This window comes from Semicossyphus pulcher, unplaced genomic scaffold (genome assembly GCF_022749685.1).
Source record: "Semicossyphus pulcher isolate SPU_LCO1_2020_fin unplaced genomic scaffold, fSemPul1.0.p SCAF_9, whole genome shotgun sequence".
Lineage (NCBI taxonomy): Eukaryota > Metazoa > Chordata > Actinopteri > Labriformes > Labridae > Semicossyphus > Semicossyphus pulcher.
In genome coordinates this window covers 20099655-20125997 of record NW_027211770.1, presented here as the reverse complement: position 1 = coordinate 20125997, position 26343 = coordinate 20099655, and the positions used below count along the sequence as shown (strand labels likewise).

The window sequence follows — 26343 nt, the reverse complement described above, 5'->3', positions numbered from 1 at the left end:
GCTAAATATCAAACCAAAATAAAAATACATTTCAAATATATATTTCATTTCATAGTACACAAACAGTTAACAGTGCATTGCATTAGCAAGACATAACCACACAATCAGAATCCTGCTAAAAAAAAAACATCAAATAAAAATGCTTTTTTTATCTTTATTGGTTAAAAAATGAAGCAACATAAGTGAAGATATCAGAGTATATGACACAGTGGAACAGTGAGGCAGTTAAGTTCTCTTTGCTCTCAGAGGAAAAGATTTCATTAACGGTATCAGCAGGATTTAAATCAAGCTTGCTATCAAAGTCTTCTGTAAAATAAGCCTTATATGATGTCATCATTTGTCAGTCTTTCCATACAAAAATTTGCATTATGGAGGCGGGGATCATTTTATTCTAGTTTGTGGTCAGGTTGCTGTCTGAGGTGACACAGGAAGATTGTGAAAGCCAGAGCGATGCCTCCGAGAAATGTTGTCCGAGCCACAGGAGGAACCAGGGCAAAGTTTACAGCCTGAGATGGTGGAGGAGATGAAAAAAATCAGTATTATATTTGTGTTAGAATGTGTGAATCTGTGTGTTCTGACAGAAATATGTCACCTGCATTGTTGACCAAAATACCACTCCAGCCTAAAGAGAGAAGGAGAGGACAGATTTATAGATATACAGACGAGCATTTCAGGAAATAGTCTACTAAAATGTTCTTTAACTGTCTTTAACTCACTTTGTAAGATGTCCAGAATTTCTGTCTCCAGTCTTCAAGAGGATCGTCTTTGTGTTCTAATAAACTTAAACCTTAAAAGGTACAACTTGGTGTTAAATGTTTAACATATTAACACATTTTTTTAGGCAAGCACTCCCAAAACCATTTTATATTAAGTATCAGTCCAGATCCCAACGTTTTTTGTAATATTGTTAAATGTGTTTTGGCAAAAATGCTTATTTGAGCTGAATACGATAAATAATGCCTCGATTGTAAGAGTATTATTACAGTTCTGTAGCAAAAATAAAGAACTGTATCACACTCACCAATATAAAAGACACTGATGGTGAGAGGAGCGGCAACAAGCTGATCCACCACAACCTTTCCTGTCACCGCCTTCACTCCGCCTCCCGGCAGCATCCTCTCCAGCCCTCTCAGCCAGTGGTAGTTGAAGTTGGCATGGAAACAGAAGCCGACAGTCGCCACCCGAGCCGTCTGACACCAGTCGATGCCCGCTGAGTCTTTCGCTGTGGATCCTGCGGTGTGTTTCCCACCCAGCACGCTCTGCTGTATGAGGTCAGCAGAGGCAAACAGGGTGGTGTATCCCAGGACGTTACTGATGTACGGATGAGCCTTGAACGCAGCCCAGGCCCGGTTCATGGTGACAAACCTGATCAGACGGGGTTGAACATGAAGTCATTACTGCTTTTATTGGAGGGAAGTTTTTTTTAAATTAATGTTCAAATTACACAGATGATTAAAGAAAATTAAAGCAAAATAAATGATATAATAAATGTTGACCAAAGCCACATAACACAATCAAATCAACCACTAATGTGTCCGCCTGGCATTTTATCCAAGAAGTTAAACCTACCTTTCAGCTCAGCTCTTCTCACCCTCACTCTCTTTGAATTTAAGTCCAGACACACACAAGCTCTTTCCTGATTGGTTCTGTTGGGCGAGGAGTAGGAGGAGGTAGTGAGATGAATCTAACGCCGGGGCCACCATGCACACCTTCTTCGCACCAGGTCAAAGTTCTGCCCGTGTTTCAGAGACTGTGTGATAAAAGCTTTATCAGCCGGCTGGAGAGGAATCTGAGAAAACAGCACATGTGAGGAAAGAAGTGGCCGACCGAGCAATAATCTGCTGCAGACGGCAGAGAGGTCACAAAAACAGCTCCTGTCATGCTGTTATACTGAATTCATGTACATGTAGATTTTAATAGTTGGCTGGAGCTCCATTAGCCAATTTCACACATTTGCTAATGACAAGTCTAATTTATCACTAAACCTCTGCATTGTCACTTAAACGTCATCAAAGAACAGTTGAAGTCACTCACCACAGATTTGTTTCACTTGCTGAAGAGTCTCAGTTGAATCCACAGCAGGAAGTTAACCGAGCAGCTCTCTGGTCAGACGCACATGTGCTGTCACTATAAATAGAGGCCACTCCTGCAGCAATGCTCCCCTGCTTTAAAGTAAAGAGCTGTAAGATGCACAAATCTTTATTTTATTAAAGTTTTCAAGAGATGCACAAAACTAAAACCACTCTGGGACAATGAAGCATGATCAGAACGTTCATGGATTATTGTCTCAGCACAACAAATATTCTGTACACTTTATTCTGTAAACATTTGTCATTCAAAAACAGTTCATTTTTACAAAAATATTTTTATATACAGTATATTTTACTTTTTAAATTCTTATTTATGCTTCTTGACTTTTGTTGTAAATGTATTTTACTTCTTTCTTTCTATAATTTATGCACCAAAACACTTACGCGTATTCCTTTCATGTAAACATTGCTCTGAATCTGATGGAAATGCAACAAAAAGAGACATCATGGCATCAGCTGTAATGTGACGTACCTACAGGTAACACTGTGGAGGGCAAAGAAGAGATAGGCACAAACATTGAATACAGGTTGAAAGGTATAAAACACACAGAGCTAACTGTCAAACTTGACTAATCTCATTCTGGCCATGTAAACAAACACGCTAACGTTTTGTATGAGTAGCCTTCATAATAACATTAAGTAACATGGTAGCCTTTGTTGATGCTCCATATATAATATGACAGACTGAAAACAGGTGAACTGGTAAATCCTCTTCTTTGTCTTTTAGGTGGTGGTGGTGGTCTGTTAAGTTTATGCAAATAAACTCAAAGGCCTTTGAAAAGGTCTTGAACCAGGCTTGATATTGGACTGCAAATGTGACCAATGGAAGTTAATCCATAGGTTGAGAGTCAAAGGAAATATTTTCAAGTAACTAAACTTAATCTAGAAATGAATGGGAATGAGAAGGTATGAAAACCCAACCAAAAATATAGCTTTAAAAGAAACAAGATTTCATATCTCAATGTTATACTGCAACGAGAAAGGAAAATTTAAAGATGCACATAAAACCTGTTGCTGTGTCTCATCTTTGTAAAAGGACGGCCTCTATTCAGTCTGCTGCCATAGATATGTAAAACTGCATATGTGGAAGGTGAGCTATTGAATTCAAAAGGTCAATTAAAGCCACTAGCAACCACGTTAGCTCTTCCTTCTGAGAATGTGATAATGAGGGCCAGAGTTTAAGCTGATCAATTAAGGGCTTGTTAACTGCCTCAACTGGTGCGTTTATGTGTCTCAGTGTTTAACAAGCTGCCTTTAGTGTGTCACACAATGGAGACGTGTGCCCAAACCTCCACGAGTGTTTGACTTCTCAGATAATTGCCTCTTTCTTTTCAGAGCCTCTCATCGTGTCTCCCTTCCTCTCCCTCCGTCAGTTTGTCAAGTTGGCTTTCATTCATTCTGCAGGGAGGGAAAAAAAGGGAGAATTTGTGTATTTGCATTGAGCTCTTATGTCACTTGACTTAATTTGCTGCACAGACGCACAACACACACACACATACGTACATAAACAATGACATTACCACTCCTCTCTCTCTGAAGCAGCCCGCCTCCGTCAGTCTGAGTCCTCAGAGCAGTTTGTTGGAGGAGACAAAGACAGCAGACGAAGACACAGGAATAAGGTAAACATGTTTATACTGTCATTTTCTTATTCTTATTATTTTCTTATTATCTGTTCATGAAATTTAACATTATAAAAACGTATGTTTCTTTGCTGAAAAGTAGCAGCACCACAATGTAAAAATAGTCCTTAACTTGCAACAGTTGTGTTGTGTGTGAAATGTAGTTTCAAATATGAAAGTGTCACATTATTATCCTGTGAATGCCTCCTATTCATTTCAGAATTTTATCAGTGTGTATAATATACCTATGAATGTTGCCAATTATGTGTCATAAACTGTGTCTGTTTATCAACCTGCAGCAACGCATTGTATTCAATAAGCTCTGCATTTAATTTGCAGATTAACGAGTAACTTCAGCTTTGAATCAAATGTTTTCTCTCTGAAATTGATAACTTCTATTCACGACTTCAATATTATTTTACTTTGAGTTCAAATTTATTTACATTTAGTAGCTCAAATGTACTTGTGTTAACCTTCATGTTAAATTGCAAGGTAGACTCAATACTTTGACGTAATGTTATTTTGTCTCACAGTGATAAGTTATTATATTTATCATACATTTTGTGCAGATGACACTTGTAACAGGCATGTAGTGTGTGTAGTTTGATAAGGTGGTGCAGACCTAATGTGTGTATTCTTGTTCATGTAATTATGTTGATTGTTCTGTGTCATTAGTAAATATTCAATTTAAATTACAATGATGGTATTTTTGAAAATGTTAATTCACATATTTTGGTGTTTTCAAAGATGTGGTTTTTTTTTTAGTGCATATCAAGTTTTTCCTCAAATTAAATTTTGTATAAAAAGTGCATTCACCAGCAAAACATCAAAACAATACTCAAGTAAAGTATAAGTACCTCAAAACCTTTACCTGTAAGAACAGTACTTGTTGTTAATATATATTAATACACTGACAGTGTAAGCTAATAATCATACTTTCAAATTATACATTTTCAACAGTTTATTTTGCTATTGATGCATTACAAATGTTACTGAGATCAATGGCTTTAAAATTGCTCACTAACTTTACCTTTTCTCTTTAAACTCATGTCTTAAGTTCGTCCTCCTCTCTCTCCAGCCATGCGCCCGTCCCTCTCTGTGACTCTGGAGCCTGGGTTGGAGCGAGGGGTCCCGTGGGGTCGTGACCTCTACACCTTTGTAACTTCAGCAGCAGGTCACATGATGAGGACTCTTCAGAAACCCCGGAAGAGCCGACCGTCCAAACGGCAGGTCAACCACCGCCGCTTCCTGCACAACATGATCCAGAGGTGTGTTTGAGCATCAGTAAAACAAAGATGTCAGCTGAATCTTAAATGTGTAACAGTTTGGTTCTGACAATATTTAACCTAGTTTCCCCGAAACTTGAGGTCAGTTCTAAGAATAATCTTAGGATTGATTATTAGAGGGATAAAAGAAAGAAAAAAAAATCTGTTGCAGACAATAAAGAGATTTCACCAAATAATTTGTTCCCTCCTTTACTGATTCTGTTACCTGGACTTGAGTATTGGCCGATACAAAGTACGACTCCAATACTAATGAGATACAATAATATACAGTATATATAATTATTATATTAATAATTATATTTTCTGACAGCTGTATACCCTGTTTGAATCATAAGATTGGATCATTGTTGTATGGCCTGGCTCAGTACACTGAAGGTATAATACAGAAAACTAGCTGAGCGCAAACATTAGCTAAAGTTAGCAGCTCACAGGCCATCCTTAAATCCTGTGTCCGCCAAAAAGCAACATAGAGACAATAAAACTGCTTATTCACTGTTTTTACCACATGTAATTTTGTGAACTTCAAATGTGTGATGGGAAAACACTGATTTCTGACATTTGCTAGCTTTGATTAATGCTAAACTCTATGCTAGCAGCGCTCTGTTGTTCTTTGGTACTGTCATTACATTAATAACCCGTAAACAGTTCTTCTTTGCTGCTCTAAATCAGAAGTTGATAGTGGCAGCCATAATTCCTATCATTGATGTGAGGGTTTTTGTTTTGGAGAAGAAGAAGCCCGCTGTTTTTTTGGTTGGCTAATCATTTGTGGCTAATTTGAGGTATCTGACTGTGCATGTCCTAGCGTACTTCCAATAGCTGATATTGCAGTTATGGGCCTGGTAGCAGGATTGGAACATCTCTACAACATTATGGTTATTTTTCTGAATTGTTAAATTTTTGGCAGAACTAGATGCTATGTAACCTCTTCAGGGCTCCAAAAATCTTTTACATTGAAAATCTGAGAATGAAAATGAATCACAATCCCAGCTAGCTCCTTCTTTTATGGTGGGTTATTAGTCGACATTGTTTCATCTTGAAGGAGAATTTAGTTTTATCATTTTCCAAGAGTTATATGTGACGATCAATAATTCTCCCTTATGCTATGGTGAATATCAAGGTACAGCCAAGACTAAAAATGGGAGGAAACAGCTAGCCTGGCTCTGTCCAAAGGTACCCAAATCACCTTCCTTGATATCACCATGAGCCTGTCAGGTAACCAGAGGTGACTCCAGCAATTCACTGCACCCGGCTAAAAAAACATTCCCTACTATAATGTGTTTTGTAACGATTGTACTAACTATGGCGCGTCAGGTTACCAGATTAGCAAAACTCTTTTTTTACCCTGTTATAAGAGCGGTATCAATCTTTGCATCTAACTCTCGGCAAGAAAGTGAGGAAGCATTTTAACCATAAAGTAGTGTTATTACTTTTAAGTTATTCCAGTTAAAACATTTGGGACCCACTGTCTTCAGGCATTTTTGAAGAAACCCTTGTTAAATATTTCATGTTTCTTCTGGTCTCTTTCTCTAAACAGAAAGTTTGCAGACATTGAAGCATCAAACCACCGACTGTCATCTGCTCTTTATGATAAGGAGGAAGACAGCAGCGTTTCGTCTCTGCCATCACAGAAGCCAGAGACGCTTGATCAGTCAGGTATCCCCTCTGAAGCTGGTAATCTACAAGATCCAGATAAATGCTCTCTACACAAAGGTGCAGATGACATCAGCAATTCAAAAAGTGCCGTCTCTGTTGGCCCTCATGAAACTGAAATCAGTGAAAAGAAGCAGCCAGAATTGGGACATCTTTGGAAACGGCAACCCAAATCACAGGCGACCACCTGCACAGCTAGAAAGAACAACCAGAGCAAAGGCAGGCAGAGAGAAGAGAGTAGAAACGACAAGCTGGAGGAAACCACATCTATGAGCTCCCTGACTGGTATGGACTGTGACCACAAGTCAGAGCTCTTTCAAGAGTGTTACGACGATGAAAGTCAGCTGGACAACTCTTCAGAAGACTCTCAACAAGACTCCAGTTTCATCCAGTCCGACCATAATGTGGAAATCTCCCCTCCCTTCTCTCCAGAACTCTCTCCGCTGTCTCTCGACTCTTATGACTTCTCGATCCAAACGTTCAAAGACGTGTTGACGCAGAAGAATGTAGCTGAAGTTTCAGAGAGCCAGTGGACGGATATTACAGATCTTTTCAGTGTTGACAGTAAGGAATTAGTAGGCTGCATGGATGTAGAGGCCTATCTTGAAAGCATCTGTGCTTACCAAGATGACGCCGGGCAGGAAGTCGGTGCGGATGACGTGGGATTTAAAGATCAGTCAGATAGTTTCACAAAAACCAACAGATCTGAAGTGGAGGATTTGCACTGTGAAACAGGTGACTACAGATATGAATGTGGATACAGTTTTCATGGAGATCAAGGATTGACAGGTAACCACTTCCAGAGATTAAACAAAGACACTGCAGAGACTCAGTTTAACATCCCGAAGCCATCGTTCCGCTGCCCCTACAACACGTCAGAGCTGCAGACGTACCAACAGAGTCCCTGTTTGCTGGTGAGTTGTGAAAATAATCAGAACTTTACACCGTTTGAGGGTGTTGCTCAGTCATTTTCTGTCCCGCTTCATGATCCTGAGAACCGTCCGATCCTAACACCACCGCACGAGGACGACTGGCTGTTCACTGATATCTTAAAGGACAGGAAGTCACCACACTGCTAGGAGAATATTTCTCTATTGATGGAAGGATTCGGCTGTAGATGTTGATAGTGAAGAGGAAAAAGTGTGTCCAATCGCTTCCTTATTTGAAAGGAAAGCGAACCATCTTTTTTATTCAAAGCATTCAAATTTATTTTATCTGGAGGTATAACGGTGAATGAAAATCAGTGGAGTGAGCCAACATCCAGCACTGCAGGCTGTCTTTGACAAAGTTATCATCAGACAGGCCCAGTTCTTTAAAATAATCGGATCAGATTATGGCTATCAGATTGAATCAAATCTTGAGAATGGGTTGTTTAACGAAAGAAAATTATTTAGAAATTGGATTATATCAGGTAATCCAGTTCTGGTTTATATCTCGATAAAACCTCCAGCTGGTGTTCAAAAAGTTTTGAGTAGCATTAGGATAACTTTGATCCAAAAACCGGGATTATCCCGATCCTAGCAGAGGGGAGGATTCAGGCTGGATGTTTAAATTGGTCAAACAATACAACATTTTTACAATTTAATTTATACTTTAGACATTTTATTTTTAGTTATATTGCTGTATTGCTCCAGTGACATAGTGGATAAAGTAGACATTAGGGTTGTGAAGAAATAGTGGTCCAAATAGTGTCAAACTCAAACAAAAAGTATTTAATTTAAAGTTATAATAAGAAGGATTTGCATTTTGTCAAGAACACATTCAAACTGGGCCCCTCCTCCTGGGCTCTTAATCACTAGAAGGAGCTCACTCTCTCGTGCGAGAACACGCCCACCCCGCCGAGCTAACACCGACAGCATCACGGTTACCTTTGCGCTAGCATGCTAACCGCCAGTTATCTTTGCGCTAGCATGCTAACCGCCGGTTAGTTTGTCCTACCCGGTTTGAGGCACCTACCTGTCCAACAGAAAGAAGGCCAACTCTGCATCGCTCTTCCGCCATGTTCGCCGGTCTGAATGGGGCCCAGTTGCTAATTTGAACCACTCCCACACTCACCTATACACTGTGATTGGCTCAGGGAACCACAACAGCGCCCCTCCTGAAAACTTCCAATGCAAAGCAAAACAACAGAGTAGATGCAGAAGGGTCTCACAAGGGTCTGCACACACACTCACCAACACACACGTATAGAAGCCCATAAGTGATGATTTATATTATATTTGTAGAAGTCTATATTTTATTTTTCTAGGAAAATCCTACTTATTATACCTGTGACAAACTTTCATATTGTGTGGATTTGGCGCCCCCTGTGGACAAAATATGTTATCCGGATTTTGTAATCTTGAAAAGTCTGTATCTGGATCAGTTTGATCCAATCCAGTTTTACTTTGAAAATCCAGGAAAGTCACGATGGATTAGCTGATCATAGATAGCAAAAAAATCCAAATCTGGATATTTCTGATCTAGTCTTCTAAAACTTTTTGAACAACTGGGCCCAGAATATTATTTCAGATGCAGAGCCACTCCTTTTACCCACTGACCATCAAAGCCCTTAAGTCAAGCTAACCACAGTGTAACCCCTGTTAGCCTCCTTTTTTTATTCTAGACAAATCTTAAAGTCTTAAAGACAAGTTTCTTCAGTCCATTTCATCCAGTCTTACGTGTCTTTTAATTCACATCTTTTAATGCCTTGATTTAAATGTGGTTAAAAAAACAGTTTATTTATTAAAATCTGAGCTCACCAGGAGCTTTAAGGGTGAGCACTACCAGTCAAACAATTCTGTTTGTGAAATTCATTTTTTCACACCAAAACTTTTATGGATGTATACATGTGTGATTTCTGTGAGTCTCAATCTGTATATTGATTGTGGTGGTATTATTTCCTAAGTATGAAATATTTATGTGACAAATACTCATGAAGTCAATAAACTACAAATGATGCTGAATTATAATGCTCATCTCTAGTGTGTGTGTGTGTGTGTGTGTGTGTGTGTGTGTATAGCTATCAATGATGAAGTAAGTATTAAGATATTTTCGTAAAATTTGCAATCAAAATTAGAAGTAGTGCCTTGGAGACGACCCTAAAAGTTACAAATGTACTTAAAGTATTGAGTAAAAGTAATGCATAAAATGTCCCCTCACAGTGTTATGCTAATACAGTGTAATATTGTATAATAATGATTACTAATGCGGTAATGTTGAAGTAGTAATTAACAGTTGGAGGTGGTTGAGGTGGAGCCACATGTTACATTTTTGTAGTTCAATCTAATAAATTAACTGTTAAGTAACTCATTAAATAACAGAGTACAATGTTTTCCTCTGAAATGTAGAGTTATAAAGCAGTATAAAGTAGCATCAAATGGAAGATAGTATATTACAGTGTAAGCTGTGTGTGTGTGTGTGTGTGTGTGTGTGTGTGTGTGTGTGTGTGTGTGTGTGTGTGTGTGTGTGTGTGTGTGTGTGTGCAGTTTGCGCTCTCAAAGAAACACTCAGAAACACAAAGGTCAAAACCAACGACATATATTAAAGTTAACCCCAGTCAGATGTTTCATAATAACAGCATCATTAACAAAAAAAAGGCTAAAACAATAAAACACATTTGTCCAAAAGGTTTCAAGTTCCACAGTAGCCATAAACAAACGCAGAGAGAAAATAACACCTCAGAGAAGCACCGGCCTCGTCTCTTGCTACACATGAACAGAACTCGTCTGCTCTCGCTCCAGCAGTTTTTAATCCAGTGGGTCTATAAAGACGTGGAACAAAGTCGCCACGTTCAGACGCTGATACAACATTTTGATATTACGACATTAACGTGAACAGTTCAGAGTGACGACACGTGAAGTCAGCTCGTTTGGCTTAATGCTATGTCGGCCTCTTTGAGATAAAGCAGACGTAATGTGCTGACAATGTCCGGCTGTTTATCTCAACTTATAATGTGTAAAGTGCAGCTTTTACACAACATCTTAAAAAAACAAAGCTTCAAACAAAATCCTTTGCATATTGCTAAGAGAAAAGAATTGTACATTCAGTAAATAAAAAATAAAACCCTTTAATAGGGCGTTAAATATACGTCGTCAGAACTCTTTCTCGACCCGACTGGTTTGATCTTTCTTCACCCGACACCAGCTGTGAATCACGGCGGACTCGATATGGCAAAGAAAACGTAAAATGATACACACGGAGCGACGGGTCTGTACACCCTTATTGAGCTTGTTTGGTCAGTGCAGATGTTAACTTTGCATTTCTGTTTCGTTCAAATATACAAATGTTTATTTAAAAACAGAAGGAAGAAGAAGAAGGAGTCGTCATGACAACCCTGTTTACCGAAAACTACCGAAGCGGTCCTGTGTGTAATCAGCGGTAAACACCAACGCGATCATTAATCCTTGACATAAATTATGTGTATATAACCAGAATTAAAAAACATTCATAGCGATTACAGAAACGACATATTTGATTTCCTTTTACACAATCGTTATCGTTCTGTAGCGCTTTTATTTTGTAGGATAGACAAGAAGATCAATACTACAGCCAAAACACATTTAGCTTAGCTTAGCACAAAGACGGGAAAACAGGAGGAACAGCTAGCATGGCAATAACAAATCTCATCTAGCAGCACCTTTAGAGCTCACCATTTGCACATATTATCACATATTTGTTTAATCTGTACAAAAACAGAGAAAATACTTAAAGTTATGGTTTTACAGGGAGTTATGTGACGGATTATTTCTTGACTACCTCCAGCCTTTGCTTTCTGGCATAACAACCTGATTTCACACGTATAAGTATTAACACTTGAAGCTACAAGGTGCTGTAAGGCGAATTCTGTCACCCTTTTACAGGCTAGCTGTTTCCGTAATGTTTGTGCTAAGCTAAGCTAACTGGCTGCTAGCTTTTGCTTCATGTTAACTGTACAGACACGAGAGTGGTGTCAATCTTTGCGTGTTTCCCAAAATGTAAAAACTATTCCTTTAAAACATAGCTACAGACATCACATAAACGTCTTGTACAGCCTTAAAGCTACGACAGGCAAACAGGTGCTGAAGGTCAGAAACCCCAAAGAAACAAAAAACAAAACGGTCATGTTTTACAATAAAAGAAAAATGAGGAGGAAAATGTTGATGTTTCATCCACAGAAAAACCAGGTTTCACTTGAACATTGTCTGTTTCACAGCAGGGTCATCACGTCTTTTTGAGCTGATAGCGAGGGTAAAAAAAATCTACTTTTTGTTCTACTTGCTGTTTGTTTCATAAAAATTCATTCCTCAGTGCCTCAATTGTCTTTTTTTTAACCTAATCCTACGAGCATCTGAAAATGCTTGAAGTCTCGTGCTGAGTTATTCTACAGGTTTCTACAGGAGCTGAGTAGAGACATGAGCTTGTTCTACTAAACGATGATAGTAGAAAACCTCACCAGCCTCTACTGCTGCTCTCTACTTTATTCTACTGCTACTCTACGGTCACTACGAATTTAAGTCCCTTTTTCTCATCCGTACGCCCACCATTTGGTTAAACAAAAAAAAGCTTTGTTTGATCAATAATTTACACAGTTACTCAGTAAAAGTCAAAATTACAATGTACAAGATGCTTGTCAAAATACAATGTGATGTGTTCATCAGTCTGAAACAAAGAGAAGATCTGTTGACACAGTTTGATCTGGATAAAAAGACACATTTTTAAAGTTCTCCACAGGTTATTTCTAGTTATGTTTTGTAGAGAATCCATAAATCTGTACTTCTTTTCCACACCAGCAACGACCCTTAACCAGTCAAACCAGTTATTCACCAGAAGGGTCATTGATGCAACTTCACCTCTGAGATCCGATGCTGCGACGCTGACTGAGACGAGTCTGAGCCGTGGCTGCGACCCGCTTCAGGAAATAATCAGACTAACATGCCTCGTACAGAAAATAACCTGCGTTCAATAACTTAAGTTCACATTGGATATAAATTATACAAATTTATGAAGCAATATGTTAAGACTTTAGTTTAAGAAACTATCTAATACTACCTACTGCGGTACCTAACAACATACTGTGTCTAACCTACAGAAAAGGATTTATCACTTAACACAACTTTAAAGCAGCTGAACTGCAACTAAGCTGCTTTTTATTGTTATTCGTCTGTTTTTTCATTCATATAACAAATTATATGAAAACAAGTTCATGGTTTAGTCAATTTCCAATAAAATTTTATTTAAATTTAAATATTTAAATTTTAAATTAAATATTGATCACTAATTGCTGTTTCTCTATTGCTAAGTCAACCAAAATGTCCTCCACATCCTGTTTTATCTTCTGTTTCTCATTTTATTCTACGTTTCAGACAAATGTCTCTGTTCCATGTGTGTTTGACTTTACTTGTCAACTACTTTAACATGTATATAGATTGTCTTTACACCTCTCAGGAGCATTTTAAAATCAAGTTTGAATACGATACGTCCTCTCCGAGGTGTTAAACATGGCTTAGTTCTGAAACAGCTCCTAATGTAAAAGACCATCATCATGTTTCCTGTAATCTAATAACTGTACAGCTTCTTAAAATTAGTCGAAAACGATTCACTTTCCCAATGGAACTCTGGGAGATGTAGTTTAGTCTCTCAGAAGTTCATTACAGAGATGTAGAAATTTCCAGTCCTTGTTATTCTGATTTTTATGTCACAGTTTGTTAAAAAATCAATTCCAGTTTCTTCTTTGTAAAATCTAATTTTTACATTATTTCTGTTTTCACTGAGGTTATAGCGCCGATATTTTCATCCTAAAACTAACGTTATTCTGTACTGTGTGTGTGTCACTCCTTCACCCCTGAGTAGTCGAGGATGTGAGAGGCCCATGCGTGTGTGTGTGTGTGTGTGTGTGTGTGTGTGTGTGCGTATGTGTGGACATTATGAGTCTTTGTGTGCGTCACTCTGTGTTGTTGACGCTGTAGGGCGGCGGAGGGTCCAGGCTGTGTTCGGAGGAGGGAGTCGGGGTCCCTGGGAGTCCAGAGGAGGGGGTGGGCGAGGCAGGGGGCTCTTCTGAGTCAGAGTTCTCGTACGACAGGTCGTCGACCAGCGCTCTGCGTCCACGCATCGCCAGGGGCAAAGGTGCACGCCTGGACGAGAAGAGAGAGAGAGTTAGAGGATGTCCAGCTGTGAACCTACTGAATGCAGATATTTCTTCTGATCGTATCAGCCGGATTAAAGACGATCCAGACTTTTAGTCCAGCCTCCCTTCCCTAACACAAGTTTGAAAATAGACTTTTTAAAGATACACAGATACAGATTCACTTTTTAGACTTCTAGTCCTGTTTGTTGGCAAGATACTACTTATCCAAGCAGTCAAGTCCTTATCCTTAAAGCCATGTCCTTAAAGTGAGATGTTATGAAATTAAAGCAGAATGTAATATTTTAATTTACTTTAAGTCCCTCTGACTATCATCATGTTTCACACTGATTTTCGTGGTGACATTACATGACAGGTACATTTTGTAGTTCTGTCCTTTATTTGTTTCTGCAGTAAAGATGCAAAGAGACCTGTTTGATTATAATTTTTACTGATGGGGAAGTAGGAAAAACACCCTTCCAGGAACTGCCACAAACACCTGTAACTTGAATAAACCACCTTGAAACAGACTTGACTTTAATTCTGATCACTCTATATGACCTACTAAAGCAAACAGACCATCAGCGACAAGATTGATTATTTCTATGTAGTTATTTTTAATGCCTGAAACTGCTGGCGGGGTGTAGGTGTCAGACGAAGCGATTAGCTGCACGCTGCCTTTGTTTATGTTTTCAGGGGCAGGAATTTAAAGTGAGTGATACATATGACAAGCGGCATGTACAGGACAAAATCAGCAAATAGTTAAGACGTACAGCTTTGTCCACAGGGGGCGCCAAAATCAACACAAACCCAAAGTTCCTCACAGGAGCTTTAAGGTGGGCTTCCCTGACACTGTCAGGGAAATGTAACTGTAAATACACACTACAGGCAGACTTGAAGAAACTAATAAGCATGGCAACTTCAAGGCTACAAACAACTCATAATGCAAAACTCTTTGTAGCAGTTGGTGTTAATAGTTTAGCGATGGCTGCTTTCTGTGTTCAAAAAGCACAAACCTGCTGTTGTGATTAAGGAATTGTCGGGTCCTTCCATAAAAACACTTTTTTTTTTACTTAAAACAAAAAATTATGGCTGCTTTTTATTTCTGTTGATATTTTTTTAAGAGATTGATTAATTGTTTGGTCTAAAAAAGTTTTTAAAAATGGTCAAAAATGCAGATCAAAAGTTCTGAGCATCCAAAGCGAAGCTTGTGTTTTCCTAGCAACAGTCCAACACCAACACATATATTCAAGTTACAAAGATCTTAATAAATAAAGAAGCTGATTTTCAGACTTCAAAAGCTGTAAACAGCAAACGTTCTCTTGCATTTTTCCTTGATTCATTACTTTGATGATTTATCAATAAACAGTAGTTATTTTCTGTTCATCAACAAACATATTTAACAACTTTTTGTTTCCGTGTTTTTTGATCTTAGGAGAATAACAGCATAATAACAGATCCTATAAACTCTTGTGGGAAGTTTATGACAAAGATTATTACTGAATCATGTAAGTAACAGAGGTTAAGATGATAGACATGTACTTAGTGAACTGTACATGTGCACTAAGCCTCCACCTTTAAACACACAGAAATAATACACATATAACACACACAGTGACCTACTTATCTGCCCTCCATTCTGGGACGCTGAGTGTTGTTGTGATGGAGACAGGTGGACAGTTTGTCAGTGTTAGATGGACACAAACATAAAGAACACAAGAGCAAAGCAAAACAAATCATATCAAGTTAATGAGGGGTTAAAAACAAACAAAACAATAACAAATGATGATGAATAAAACACACACACACATGAACACACACACACACACACGTGGTTACCTGAGCTGGCTGCGGAGGGAGGTGATCTCTCGCGTCATGCTCTGGCTGGTGTCCGTGACCTCCTCCAGCTCCCTCTGCAGCTTCCTCTTCTGGGCGTTGGAGCGAGAGTTCTCCTCCTCCACCTCCTCCAGCTGCCTCTTCAGCTGCTTCAGGCGGACCATCGACTTATCCAGCTGGAGGAGAAGGAGGAGGAAGAAGAGGGGGAGGAAAGAGGACGGAGGGTATTGCAGAGGGGGAAAAGAGGAGAAGGGGAGCGATGCATAAAAAGGGAGATTAGTGTCGGAGTAGGAGGACTGATAGGGATCAGGAGTCAGATTAAACCTGGGAGATTATCACCAATGATGTTTTGGGAGGAGAGTCAGTGTCTCTGCTGTGAGTGAGGGATTTGTGTTTTCCGTGTGGACTGCGCTCTACCTTCCCAATGAACACACAGATGCCGGGGCGGGATTAGGATTACGCTGGATTGAGCCGGATAAATCACTCATTTTAGGATGATTTTTCAACACTCTCTTGTGGTGTTTGGCACAATTAGAGCAGCGAGTGTAGCTGCACTGACCCCCATTAAAATGATCATTTATTCTCTATTCTGCGTCTCGTCTTCTGAATCACGTTGGTGAAAAAGTCGTGAATGTTCTCACCTGTTCTCTGTACTGGTCTGCATGCCTCCTCTCGTCCTCTGCCTGCATCATCACCTCCTTCAGTTTCTTCTCCGTCTTCCGCACCAGTTTGTTGGCGATGGCTCGTTCCCTGAGAGGAAGTAAAGTTCCTTATAAGCTACATGTTATACCAAACAATTCAAGGTAAAACACAATCTTCTAAATGTGTTTGGGAAGTATTCTAACAAAGATTGGTTTTATTTCAGATCATATTTCTAACTGATGTCTCTCTGCACAGGCCTCCCCTTTTATACTGCTCTTATCAAGATGATGAATGAGAGCGTTAATGTTTCATGAAGAGGCTCAACTACACCCTGAAATATTCTGGTGTAAAGCAAATAGCTGACTGGCTGTTCAATTGTGGTTAGTGAATGATCCTTTAGCTCTAAGTAATAAACAGGGAGTTGTAATGTACGGAAGCCCTTAGCGGACATGCATCCATTCATTTTATTTACTCCGTGTTCCGATGATAACGAATAACTTTCGGTTGTTTTCTCGAGATCTCAACTTGTGTTTCTCGTTATCTCTGGAAAACAAAGCTGGTTTTCCCATTAGATATTATTGACTCATTATCTCGAGATAACAAAGCTTGTTTTTTTGTGATAATGGGATCATTTTCTGCTGATCTAGAAAACAAAACAATAGTCTGGTCATTGTGATAACGACCAGAAATAACTCATTATCACGGGAAAACAGAGTACCGTAAAATGTGTGTATAAGACGCACTTTTAATACTTTTTTTTTCATCTATAAAGTGGGCTGCAGCCGATATACCGGTGCGACCAATATAGCAGTTTAAAATGCAGAGAGGTGTTTAAATGTGTTACGGTATTTTAACCCAGACGTTGGCGCTATAATCTAGCTAAAGTTGTCGGTTGTTAAGTGGTGACGGCACACATAGTGCTGTTTCTTGTTTTCCTCGCTGTTGTAAGCAAAGAAAACTTGATTGTAACTAACATGATTGTAACTAATGCTTTGTCACGGACATGCACCGTCATGATCGCCATTGCAGCCGCCAACCTCACAACAATCAACACTCTGCCAGCTACCACTAGCTAAAGCACCAGTAGCAAGCAGGATTGCAAACTCAACGTGGCGAAAAACAGATGGTAGGCTGTAATTTGTTTGTTTTGAATGTGTTTTAAATGAAAATAAACTGAAATAGTGTTGAAATAACTTATACACATATTTATTAATAAATAGCTATAGAAAACATTTTACGCTCTGGGATTCCTCCAAAAACAGACTGCGTCTTATTTTCCGGTGCGACTTATATTCTGTATTTCACGGTACACAAAATGTATTGATGCAAGTCCACTTAGGGCTTCCGTAGCAATGAACAAGAAGTGGCCTAAATAGATCCTACCCCATTATCATGTTATTTTATTTTGGTTACAAAATTTTTTATCTAATTTGTATTTTCAAAGTTTCTGTATGAAGTGAAAAAATCACTTTGAAAATAGAGAAAGTATTTTTTTTTCCAAGTCCCTTTAAAAACAACTGATATAGTGTAAAGGGAAATGACACAGGCGTCATTTTATCTGCATGTGTGTCTGTTCTCTCACTGTCTCTCCTGCTCCAGCTGCTCCTCCATCGACTCTATCTTGGCCTCCAGGGCGGCGACGCTGAGCCTGTGCTTGCCCCTCACTGCTCCCTCCATCTCCCCCAGCCGGCTCTTCAGCTCCTTGTTCTGCCTCTCCAGCTGCTCCCGAGCCGACTCCGCCTTCTGGGCCAGAGTCCTCTCTCCCTGCAGCTGCACGGTCATAGTCTCCACCTGTTGGGCACGAGTGGAGCAGAAATGATGAAGTGTGTTTACATGCATGTCGCTGTGTGTGGGTGTGTGTGTGTGCAGGTATGGCCGACCTACCTGTAGAGCATTCTTCCTTTGTCTCTCTGCTACCAGCTCAGAGTTACTCTGCTCCTCCTCCAGCTCCTCCTCCAGCTGACTGACTCGTGCTTCTAACCTGCGCTTCTCCTCAAAGAGTGCCGTCCTGAACAAACACACAATGTCAGTTATACCAACACATCCACATATGAACCACAACACATTAATTTACAATAACACATCCTTCATTAGGTGATACTAACTTTCCAGAGCTGCTGTTGACCATCTCATCGGCCATCTCGTCCCTCTCCTGCTGAGCCTGTCTTCTCTGCCTCTCTGACATAGAAAGCTCCTACACAGATAAACACATGCAGACAGGAGTTAATGTCACTTCTTACCATTTTAAAAGCTTTCTATATGTGTCTGCTGGGTTTAAATTAATTACACGCACCTCAGTGTACTGCAGGACCTCTGCTTCCAGTGTTTGGATCTTCTTGTCGCTGTCTTTCGACTGAGTGATCACCTCATCTCGAGACAACTTGATCTCATCTAGCTCGCGCAGGATTTCTTTCATTTGACCCTGTGACAAACACAGATATGTGTTAAAAGCAAGCCACTGACAAGTTCAGAAAATTCATGTTTATTTGTGGGAATTTCTTCTTTTTTTACCTGCAGCCTCCTTAGCTGCTTCACCGCCTCCTCTTTGCCGCGGCTGGTTGTCTCCACCTGAGACTCGGCGTCCTGCAGTTCTGCTTCAAGCTGCTTCTTGGACGACACGGCCTGAGACCGCTGAGTCCTCTCCTCCTCCAGCTGGATCTCCAACTCCCGCACCTGGAAGAGAGAAGGCGACAGATTTTGAGTGATGTGAAAGGAGGAACAGCAACAATACCTTCTTTGATTCCCATCCTCTTTCTACCTGCTTGCTAAGCGCCCTCCTCTTCTCCTCTCCCTTCTCCTCGTTGGTGCTGATCTCCCTCTCGAACTGAGCCTTGAGCGCCTGAAGGGTGACCTCCAGCCTCAGCCTCGAGTTCTCCGCCTCCGACAGCTCCTCCTCCAGCTCCTGCGTCTGCACCCTCAGGTTCTGGGCTTCTGTTTCTAAGCTCCTCCTGGTGCGCTCCAGCTCGTGGACCTAACACAAGAGCAGAGAGGGGGGCGGTGACTCACTGCAGACTGAGACAGAGAAACAGCGAAGGAGTCCCGGGAGGAGTGTTCTTACGTTCTTGCCGACGTCGTCCTGCTGGTTCACGAGCTGTTCCATTTCCACACGGAGCTGCTTGTTGGCCCTCTCCAGCTCTTCCCTCTGGTCCTGAGCCTCCTACACACAGAGACACAGGAATAGATTCATCGATAGACTCTGAGCAAACAGAATAAAAGAGATTATGTATCTGTCAGAGAGTTTACCTGGAGAGCTCGGGAAAGCGCCAGATGCCTTGTCTCCTTCTCTCGGCTGTCTGCCTCTGCTCTGTCTCTCTCCTCAGCCAGCCGTGCGCTCACCGCCTTCTCCTCCGCCAGACACTGAGGAGGTGAAAGACAAGTTAGAGGTCAAGGGACAACACTTTAGAAATATTTACTCCCTCTTTTCAGCATCCAACGAGGTTCTGACCTGGTCGAACTTCTTCTGCCTCTTCTCCAGGGCCGAGCAGTTCTGTCTCTCTCTCTGCAGGGCGAGCGTCATGTCCTCTATCTCCTCCCGCAGTCGCTCCCTCTGCCTCTCCACTCTCTCCTTCTCCTCCTCCTTTTGTTTCTCCCTCTGGGCGGTGCTGTCAAGCTCTCTCTGGAGTTTCCTGCGCGTCTCCTCTCCGACTTCTACGGCCGTGTTCACCTCCTCCGACTGCTTACGGAGCTCTGCCAGCTGAGGGGTTTATAGATATCTCAGATACTTTCACAAAGCAAAGCATTGAACATTTGACACAGGGTGTTTACGATCTGATATTTTGCTGCTTTAGAGTTGCATAAATGTATTGATTGACATCTAAATCTCTTATTTACCTGCTGGGTATGAGTCTGAATCTGCCGAGTCAACTCTTTGGCTCGTTCTTCCTCCTCCTCAAGTCTCTCCATCAGTCCGTTCTTCTCCTCCTCCAGGGCTCGCACCCTCGAGCCCAGGGCCATCTTTTGACGCGTTTCATCCTGCAGCTGTTCCTGAGAGACGAGAAAACACAGACGTGTCAACCGAGGCGCCGTGAGAGTCAGTGCATGTGTGGGTGTCTGTGAGTCAGGATTGGAGCCAGTTCTTTTATTTCACTCATTGCAAGATATTCAATTTCTTCATGATGTTTTTAAACTGACTCCACATTCTTTCAGTCGTAGAAGGACGCGCTAAAAGTGTCCATCTTAGTTGCAGTTTGTTACCTTTGCATCATTCAGCTGGCTCTCCAGGCTGCTGACCTCTTTCGCCAGCCGAAGGGATTTGGTGTCAGAGGAGGACAAACTGCCTGCGACGGACTCGATCTCACACTGAAGAAGAACAAATGTAAAAGAATCTCTTTATTGGAGAACCAGAATCTGACAGCTGAATACATGAAATAAAGGTTTAGTATCAGTGTGATTGCGTTCATTTGCACCTGTAGCTTGTGCACTCGCTCCTCCCTCTCCTCCCTCTCTCTGTCAGCCTGAGCCAGTCGCGCGCCGAGCTCCTGCAGCTGACCCTCCGCCCTCTTTCGGCCTCTCTCGCTCTCCGTGCGACCCGTTTGGAGGCTCTTGAGCTCGGAGCTCAAATTCTGCCTCTCTTCCTCCAGCAAGGCCTTGGCCTTCTCCAGGCTCTGACGTGACTGAAAGAGAACACAGATGAGTGACGCTGCATGTTTACACGATGACAGTGTTTTTGGATGTTTGTGTTCCTCTTACTCTCTTGCTGTTGTCCAGCTGCTCCTGGAGGCTGTCTATGGCAGCGCTGTGTTTCACTCTGAGCTCTGATAGCTGGGCCTCGTGGCGGCGGGTCTCCTCTTCAACACACCGCTGGAGATCATTTAACTCTGCCTCCCTACGAGACCTGTGCAGACAAATGAAAAAGGATTGTTAAAAGTATTCTGAAATCATTTTCTTAATCTGACAGCAGAAAAATTTCATGTCGTCTACCTGAGCTCCTGCTGAGCAGCTGTGGTGTCCAGAGTGTCCTCCAGCTCAGTCCTCAAAGCCTCCAGCTCCTCCCCGAGGTCTCGCCTCTGCTTCTCCGCCCTTTCCCTCATCCCTCGTTCATTCTCCACTTCCTCCTTCAGCTCGGACACCTGCGACATGGCCTCCCTCAGCGACCTCTGAGCTTCTGCCCGACGCGCTCCTTCTTCTTCCAACCTGACAGGAAGAAGAGAGGGAAAAAAGGGAAGAGTATCGTGTGAAAAGTCTGTGACACGCCTTTAAAACTGTTACTTTTCATGTACGATGTTGTGTTGTGTCTCACCGGCCCTGCAGGGTGGTGATTTCCTTCTCTTTCTGAGACAGACTGCCCCTCAGCTCGGCGGACAGCATGCCCAGATCTGAGAGCTGCTCCTGGGCCTCCACCGACTCATTCTCCATCCTCCTCTTCCACTTCTCCTGCTCCAGGCGACCCTGCTCCTCTCGCTTCAGGCGCTCTGCAACAGAAGAAGCAACAGATTGCAGTACAAATATACAACTAAAATATAACTCACACAGCATGTAATCAAAGGGATTGGTTGGTGCAGTTACACTTATATTTTGCCTGTGATGTGAGATTTGGACAGTTACCCTCGAGGTCAGCGATGACAGCTTCCTGTTTGTTCTTGAGTTTGTTCAGACTTTTGGTTTTCTCCTCTTCCTCAGTGAGCTGATCGGTCACTTCACTCAGACGCTCCTCAAACTGTTTCTTCTCCTGCTCAGAGGAAAATAACAACGTAGCGTCAGCATGGGAGCAGAACAGACTGACAGCTGTGATGAAAGTGAAAGTTTTTATCTAACATTGATAGATAAAAATAAGTTGATAAAGTGTTAATGTGATGGCCACCTTGCCGAGTCGGTCTCTCTGCTCCACAGCATTCAGCAGGTCACTGTCTAGACTTTTCACTTTGGTCTCCAAGGTAACTTTCTCCAGCAGGAGGCGCTGTCGGGCACTCTCCTCCTCCTCTAACTGCTCCTCCAGGTCCTGACAAAGTGACAGCATTGAAGTGAACATGCAGTTTAGGCAAAGACAGCCTGATTTGACTTCATGTAACAATATAGATTTTTTTCTGCTGTTATGACTCAGCAAGTTTCTGTTGACACATTTCTGGAGAGTTCACTGTTTTGACGTCCTCTCCTGACCTGTATATTCTGCTGCATCTTCTTCTTCTCATTGGTCAGCTGCACCCCTCTCTCCTCCTCTTCCTCCAACCGGCTCTCCAGCTCGCCCAGCACGTCCTCCAGCTCCTGTTTCCGATTCGCCAACCTGGCCCTCATCTCCTCCGCCTCCGCAAACAGCTCTGCCTCTGCCTGCAGCTGGTCGGCCAGCACTGCCTTCTCCTCTATCAGCTACAACGTGACAGGGATACAGAGGGGGAGTAGGAGGATGAGGAGTGAGGAACTGACTCATAACAGAAGGCGGGGGTACAGGGGTGGACAAAGTGGAGGTTTGTTACCTGAGCGTGTTTCCGGTCCAGCTCGGAGTAGTCCTGCTCCGCACGGGTGAGGTTGTCTTTGGCCTTCTGGAGCTGGGCTTCTCTAGCCTGGATCTCCTCATCCTGCCGGGTCACCTGCAGCAGGGGCTTCACCTGGTTGGCACAGAAAGGAGTCAAGGATCAGCTTAAAGGACATCCCCACTTTATGATTTTATCTCCTGCATCAGCCTGATAAAGGATCCTAATCGATTCAGGTCCAGGTTCTAAGGTAATCAGTACTGGTGATATTAGCATCTATCAAAACACCTTTTAAGCCATATGTCACTTGAGATCACTTGCATATATATACTGTATATTTAATGTCTGTTGCAGTGTAGATGTGTGCACAGTACCTTTGTGAACAGCCGCCACCACTGCCAGTTCCTGAGTTTGAGGTAAGCAGCACAGTTCCTCTGCATCACCCTCAGAGCGCTCAGCTGCTGCTGCTTCTTCAGGAAGGCTCTGAGACGAGATAAAAAACACAAATAATCAATTAAATTACTTGTGTATGTAAGTGCATGTAAACTTTTTTTATAGAGGGAGAACAGTGGATAGTGTCTGAAACAGGCGAAGAGAGATTGGGGGATGACACGCGGCAAAGGGCAGAGGGTGGGAGGTGAACCAGGGGCTGCCGCAGTGAAGACTGTAGCCTCTGTGCATGGGCTGTCAATTTAACCGCTGAGCTAAACTAGCAGCCACCCGAGCTGGTAATCTTTGACAGAGATTCAAAGTGATGGATCGTCCTATTAGATACAGAAACTGAATGTCTGTCAGGTATAAACACTCCTGGGGCGCTGGTGTAGCTCAGATGGTAGAGCGGGCCGATCATGTGGTGCACGTCATCCCCCACTCTCTACTCCCCACATTTCCTGTCTCTCTTCAGCTTTGCTATATAATAAAGGCAAAAAGCCAAACAAATCATCTTTAAAAATAAATAAATAAACACTTCTATACCCGCAATAGATGACAACTCACAACGTTTCTGCTTGACTATTGCAGAAAAAACATCTGCAGGCTTTTAACAGGACCATCAGTCAGCATCATAACTTCATGATAAGATTAACAGGTGGTTAAACTCCCTTTAACCTGCGATACAAACCAGGGCAGTGCTAACACTGAGAGACTGCCATCACAGAATACTTGACAAAGCTTTTGTATTATTAACACTTTGTACATAAAGTTTGTGCATTATCTTATCACCTTGAATTACCTCTGAGTATGAATTTTGCTTAACAAATCAACTAGAATCCATTTATCATTCATGTTGTTTACAGGTTTCATAAGCTGTGCCAAATATCTGTCAATGCTTTAGCAGTTCCTGAGTCACTGATAGGGGGATTAAAAATTGATGCTCCTTTAAGAGCGAAACACAAAACTGCCTCCTAACAGCCACAAGTGCTCCTTACAGAGAAACCACACCGGTGTTGGATGTTTGTGTTCTCCTTTCCCTTCCCTAGTAAATGATCCAATTAATTCAGCTGATTCATTTGGAGCAAATATTTAGAACAAACCAACAAGAAGAATTCATTCATTCACTCTCTTTGTCGATGTTCGTGCTGAGGTAAGACTCTTACTTGCGTGCGAGGTAGCCTCTGGAGGCGCTCTGGAAGCGTATGATAGTGTCAGTGATCTTAAGGTCTCTTTCCTCTTCCAGGTGAGCCAGGACCCCGGCTCTGAAGAAGACTTTACTCTGACCCACCCTGAACAGGTTGTGATCCAGTTCCAGAGCTCGGATCTGAACGAGGAGACAGTGTTCAGTAAATCGTGGCGTGTAGATTTCAGTAATTTGAATCATTTTTAAGCTTCTGAAAAGTTACTCACCATGAGTTCTGATGCCTGTTTGCCATCCATGAAGGTGCGAGGGATGGCGTTGGGAGTCAGGATCTCATATCTGGAAGACGAATGTGATTTCGTTAAGTGTGTTTGAGCGAGAGACGTGAGACTGAGGATGTGTGAAAACGACTCATTAACAGGTGCCAGAGAAAGAGCTGGAGGAAGCTTTGAGTGTGTTCGTGTGAGGGAGAGAGAAAGTGAGGAGGACAGGTGGCTATGAAAGGTAGCTGCACACTCACAAACACACACATACACACCTCTGCCTGAACTCCTGGAATGGGATGCGGTTCGGGAAGCCTTGTCTGCAGATACGGATCCCCTCCAGAACTCCGTTACACCTCAGCTGGTCCAAAACCAGGTTGGGAGCCAGCTTCCCAGCCTGAGAGAGACAGGAAGTGAGACACAGGGAGGGAAATAAGTTTCTTTAATCTGTCTTGTTGGCTTTGTCTTAGAGTACACATGACGCCCTGTCTCACCCTCTTCTCGTGGTTGGGGATGATGCAGCGCAGGAAGTTGGGGTTGGTGTTCCTCAGCGTGGCCATCAGCTTGGTGAGAGACTCTTTGTAAAGCTGACCGACGGTCCTGAACATTCCCTTCTTCGTCTTCAGCCCAGATGCTCCGAACGTGACCGGCCCGCTGTTCTCTCCCGACGACACCTGGTCCAGACCCACGATCCTGTCCACTGCACGGAGAGCGGAGAGGAAGGTCTCAGTTTCATCAAAAAGTCTCAAGTCAGTGGAGTGAGAAGGGATTTGTCGGACGGTTATATCTGGTGAATGAGACACTAGTGCCATGGTGTTAGGATTTCACGCCTGCTTTCACATCTTCTATCAAAGTCTCTGGACGGATGATATCAGATGGTGGTCGATGGATTTGTAGCTCATGAGATGCAATCACATGGTTTCAAAACAAATATGAGTAAGATATATTTGCTCACACAAAGCAGCTTCTATGACACACATACACACCCTGAGACAGGTGCAGGTGCATAACAGGTTTTAAGGCTTAACCTCGGACGAGTTGAGACAGGAGTGACTACAGGTCTGTGTGTCTATTACTTAAAACAACACAAGATCAAGTTTTCGGTTATTTGATTGCATTGAGTGATATACCCGCAGAAAGATGCCAAAACAGAGGTTTCATTTTTAAGCTGTTTCAATGTGCGTGTTGCATCTCTAGAGCTCGTTCAGGATCACATTTCTGCCTGCACGTGGTTGTGCTTCATAAAACACTGCGGCAGTAGTGTGCAGCACGACTCTCATGTGATCCTGATGTGGTTTTTGTGACTAATAGAGAGCATGCTGTTGAATTTCTACAAAACCAAGGTGAATTACTTCTTTACAAATGGAAAAAGACACATCACAAAAACACAGCACTGTCACTACAAGCAGAAACTAAGCGAAAGAGCAGAGAGAGAGCGACTAAGCTAACAGCACAGCGTGTGACACTACAGCACAAATATCAACTAAAAAAAACTACAAAAAAAACAGACTGACAGAAAACACAGGAGGGAGATGAGCAGGATGGAGCGAGGGATGTGAGTGCATCACGCAGAGGAGGAGAGAAACCTACTGTCGGAGCCATTCGCTTGTATTGTGGCATAGGAGTCAAAGAAGTAGACACGAGGAAGGGTTTGAATATCTGATGCAGGGAGAACGGAGGGAGAACGATAAGAGGAAAAGGGAGGAAAGCGAGCACCAAATTAGAGGAGAGGAGAGAGAAAGAGCAAGGAGGACACAGGAGAGAACAGGAAGGATGAAGAGCAGAGAGGTGACAGAGAGCAGATAGAGGAGTCGCATGATAGAGAGAGAGAAGAGAAGAAATAAAGTTAGGACATTTTCCAGCAGAAGGCGTCATTATTTATGTCTGACAAGCACA

At 42.1% G+C, this 26343-nt stretch overlaps 2 protein-coding genes across 3 annotated transcripts in view; both read right to left on the bottom strand.

Annotated features, from left to right (window-relative positions):
- Window positions 1–386: 386 nt before the first annotated feature.
- Window positions 387–1355, bottom strand: LOC138584750 (mpv17-like protein). Its single transcript, XM_069657056.1, has 4 exons — window positions 1022–1355; window positions 717–787; window positions 593–622; window positions 387–506 (listed from the first exon to the last, which is right to left on the bottom strand). Exons 1-4 carry the CDS (start codon window positions 1353–1355, stop codon window positions 387–389), a joined length of 555 nt encoding a protein of 184 aa, XP_069513157.1.
- An 8793-nt stretch (window positions 1356–10148) lies between these two features.
- Window positions 10149–26343, bottom strand: part of myh14 (myosin, heavy chain 14, non-muscle) — a 31299-nt gene continuing 15104 nt past the window's right edge. Inside the window, exons 17-45 of one of the 2 annotated variants that reach the window (XM_069655503.1) lie at window positions 26038–26106; window positions 24942–25147; window positions 24723–24844; window positions 24454–24523; window positions 24207–24367; window positions 22986–23094; window positions 22615–22746; window positions 22301–22507; window positions 22005–22142; window positions 21749–21872; window positions 21444–21615; window positions 21125–21337; window positions 20894–21038; window positions 20611–20817; window positions 20399–20503; window positions 20036–20188; window positions 19650–19898; window positions 19448–19561; window positions 19263–19361; window positions 18963–19175; window positions 18716–18877; window positions 18498–18626; window positions 18310–18398; window positions 18089–18212; window positions 17787–17995; window positions 16204–16312; window positions 15566–15738; window positions 15350–15373; window positions 10149–13736 (exon numbers count right to left, since the gene is read on the bottom strand). In XM_069655503.1, coding sequence (XP_069511604.1) covers window positions 13547–13736; window positions 15350–15373; window positions 15566–15738; window positions 16204–16312; window positions 17787–17995; window positions 18089–18212; window positions 18310–18398; window positions 18498–18626; window positions 18716–18877; window positions 18963–19175; window positions 19263–19361; window positions 19448–19561; window positions 19650–19898; window positions 20036–20188; window positions 20399–20503; window positions 20611–20817; window positions 20894–21038; window positions 21125–21337; window positions 21444–21615; window positions 21749–21872; window positions 22005–22142; window positions 22301–22507; window positions 22615–22746; window positions 22986–23094; window positions 24207–24367; window positions 24454–24523; window positions 24723–24844; window positions 24942–25147; window positions 26038–26106 — 4217 coding nt within the window. In that variant the 3' untranslated portion in view covers window positions 10149–13546. The remainder of the gene's footprint in view (window positions 13737–15349; window positions 15374–15565; window positions 15739–16203; window positions 16313–17786; window positions 17996–18088; window positions 18213–18309; window positions 18399–18497; window positions 18627–18715; window positions 18878–18962; window positions 19176–19262; window positions 19362–19447; window positions 19562–19649; window positions 19899–20035; window positions 20189–20398; window positions 20504–20610; window positions 20818–20893; window positions 21039–21124; window positions 21338–21443; window positions 21616–21748; window positions 21873–22004; window positions 22143–22300; window positions 22508–22614; window positions 22747–22985; window positions 23095–24206; window positions 24368–24453; window positions 24524–24722; window positions 24845–24941; window positions 25148–26037; window positions 26107–26343) is intronic. The other variant, XM_069655502.1, reaches the window with a different exon arrangement.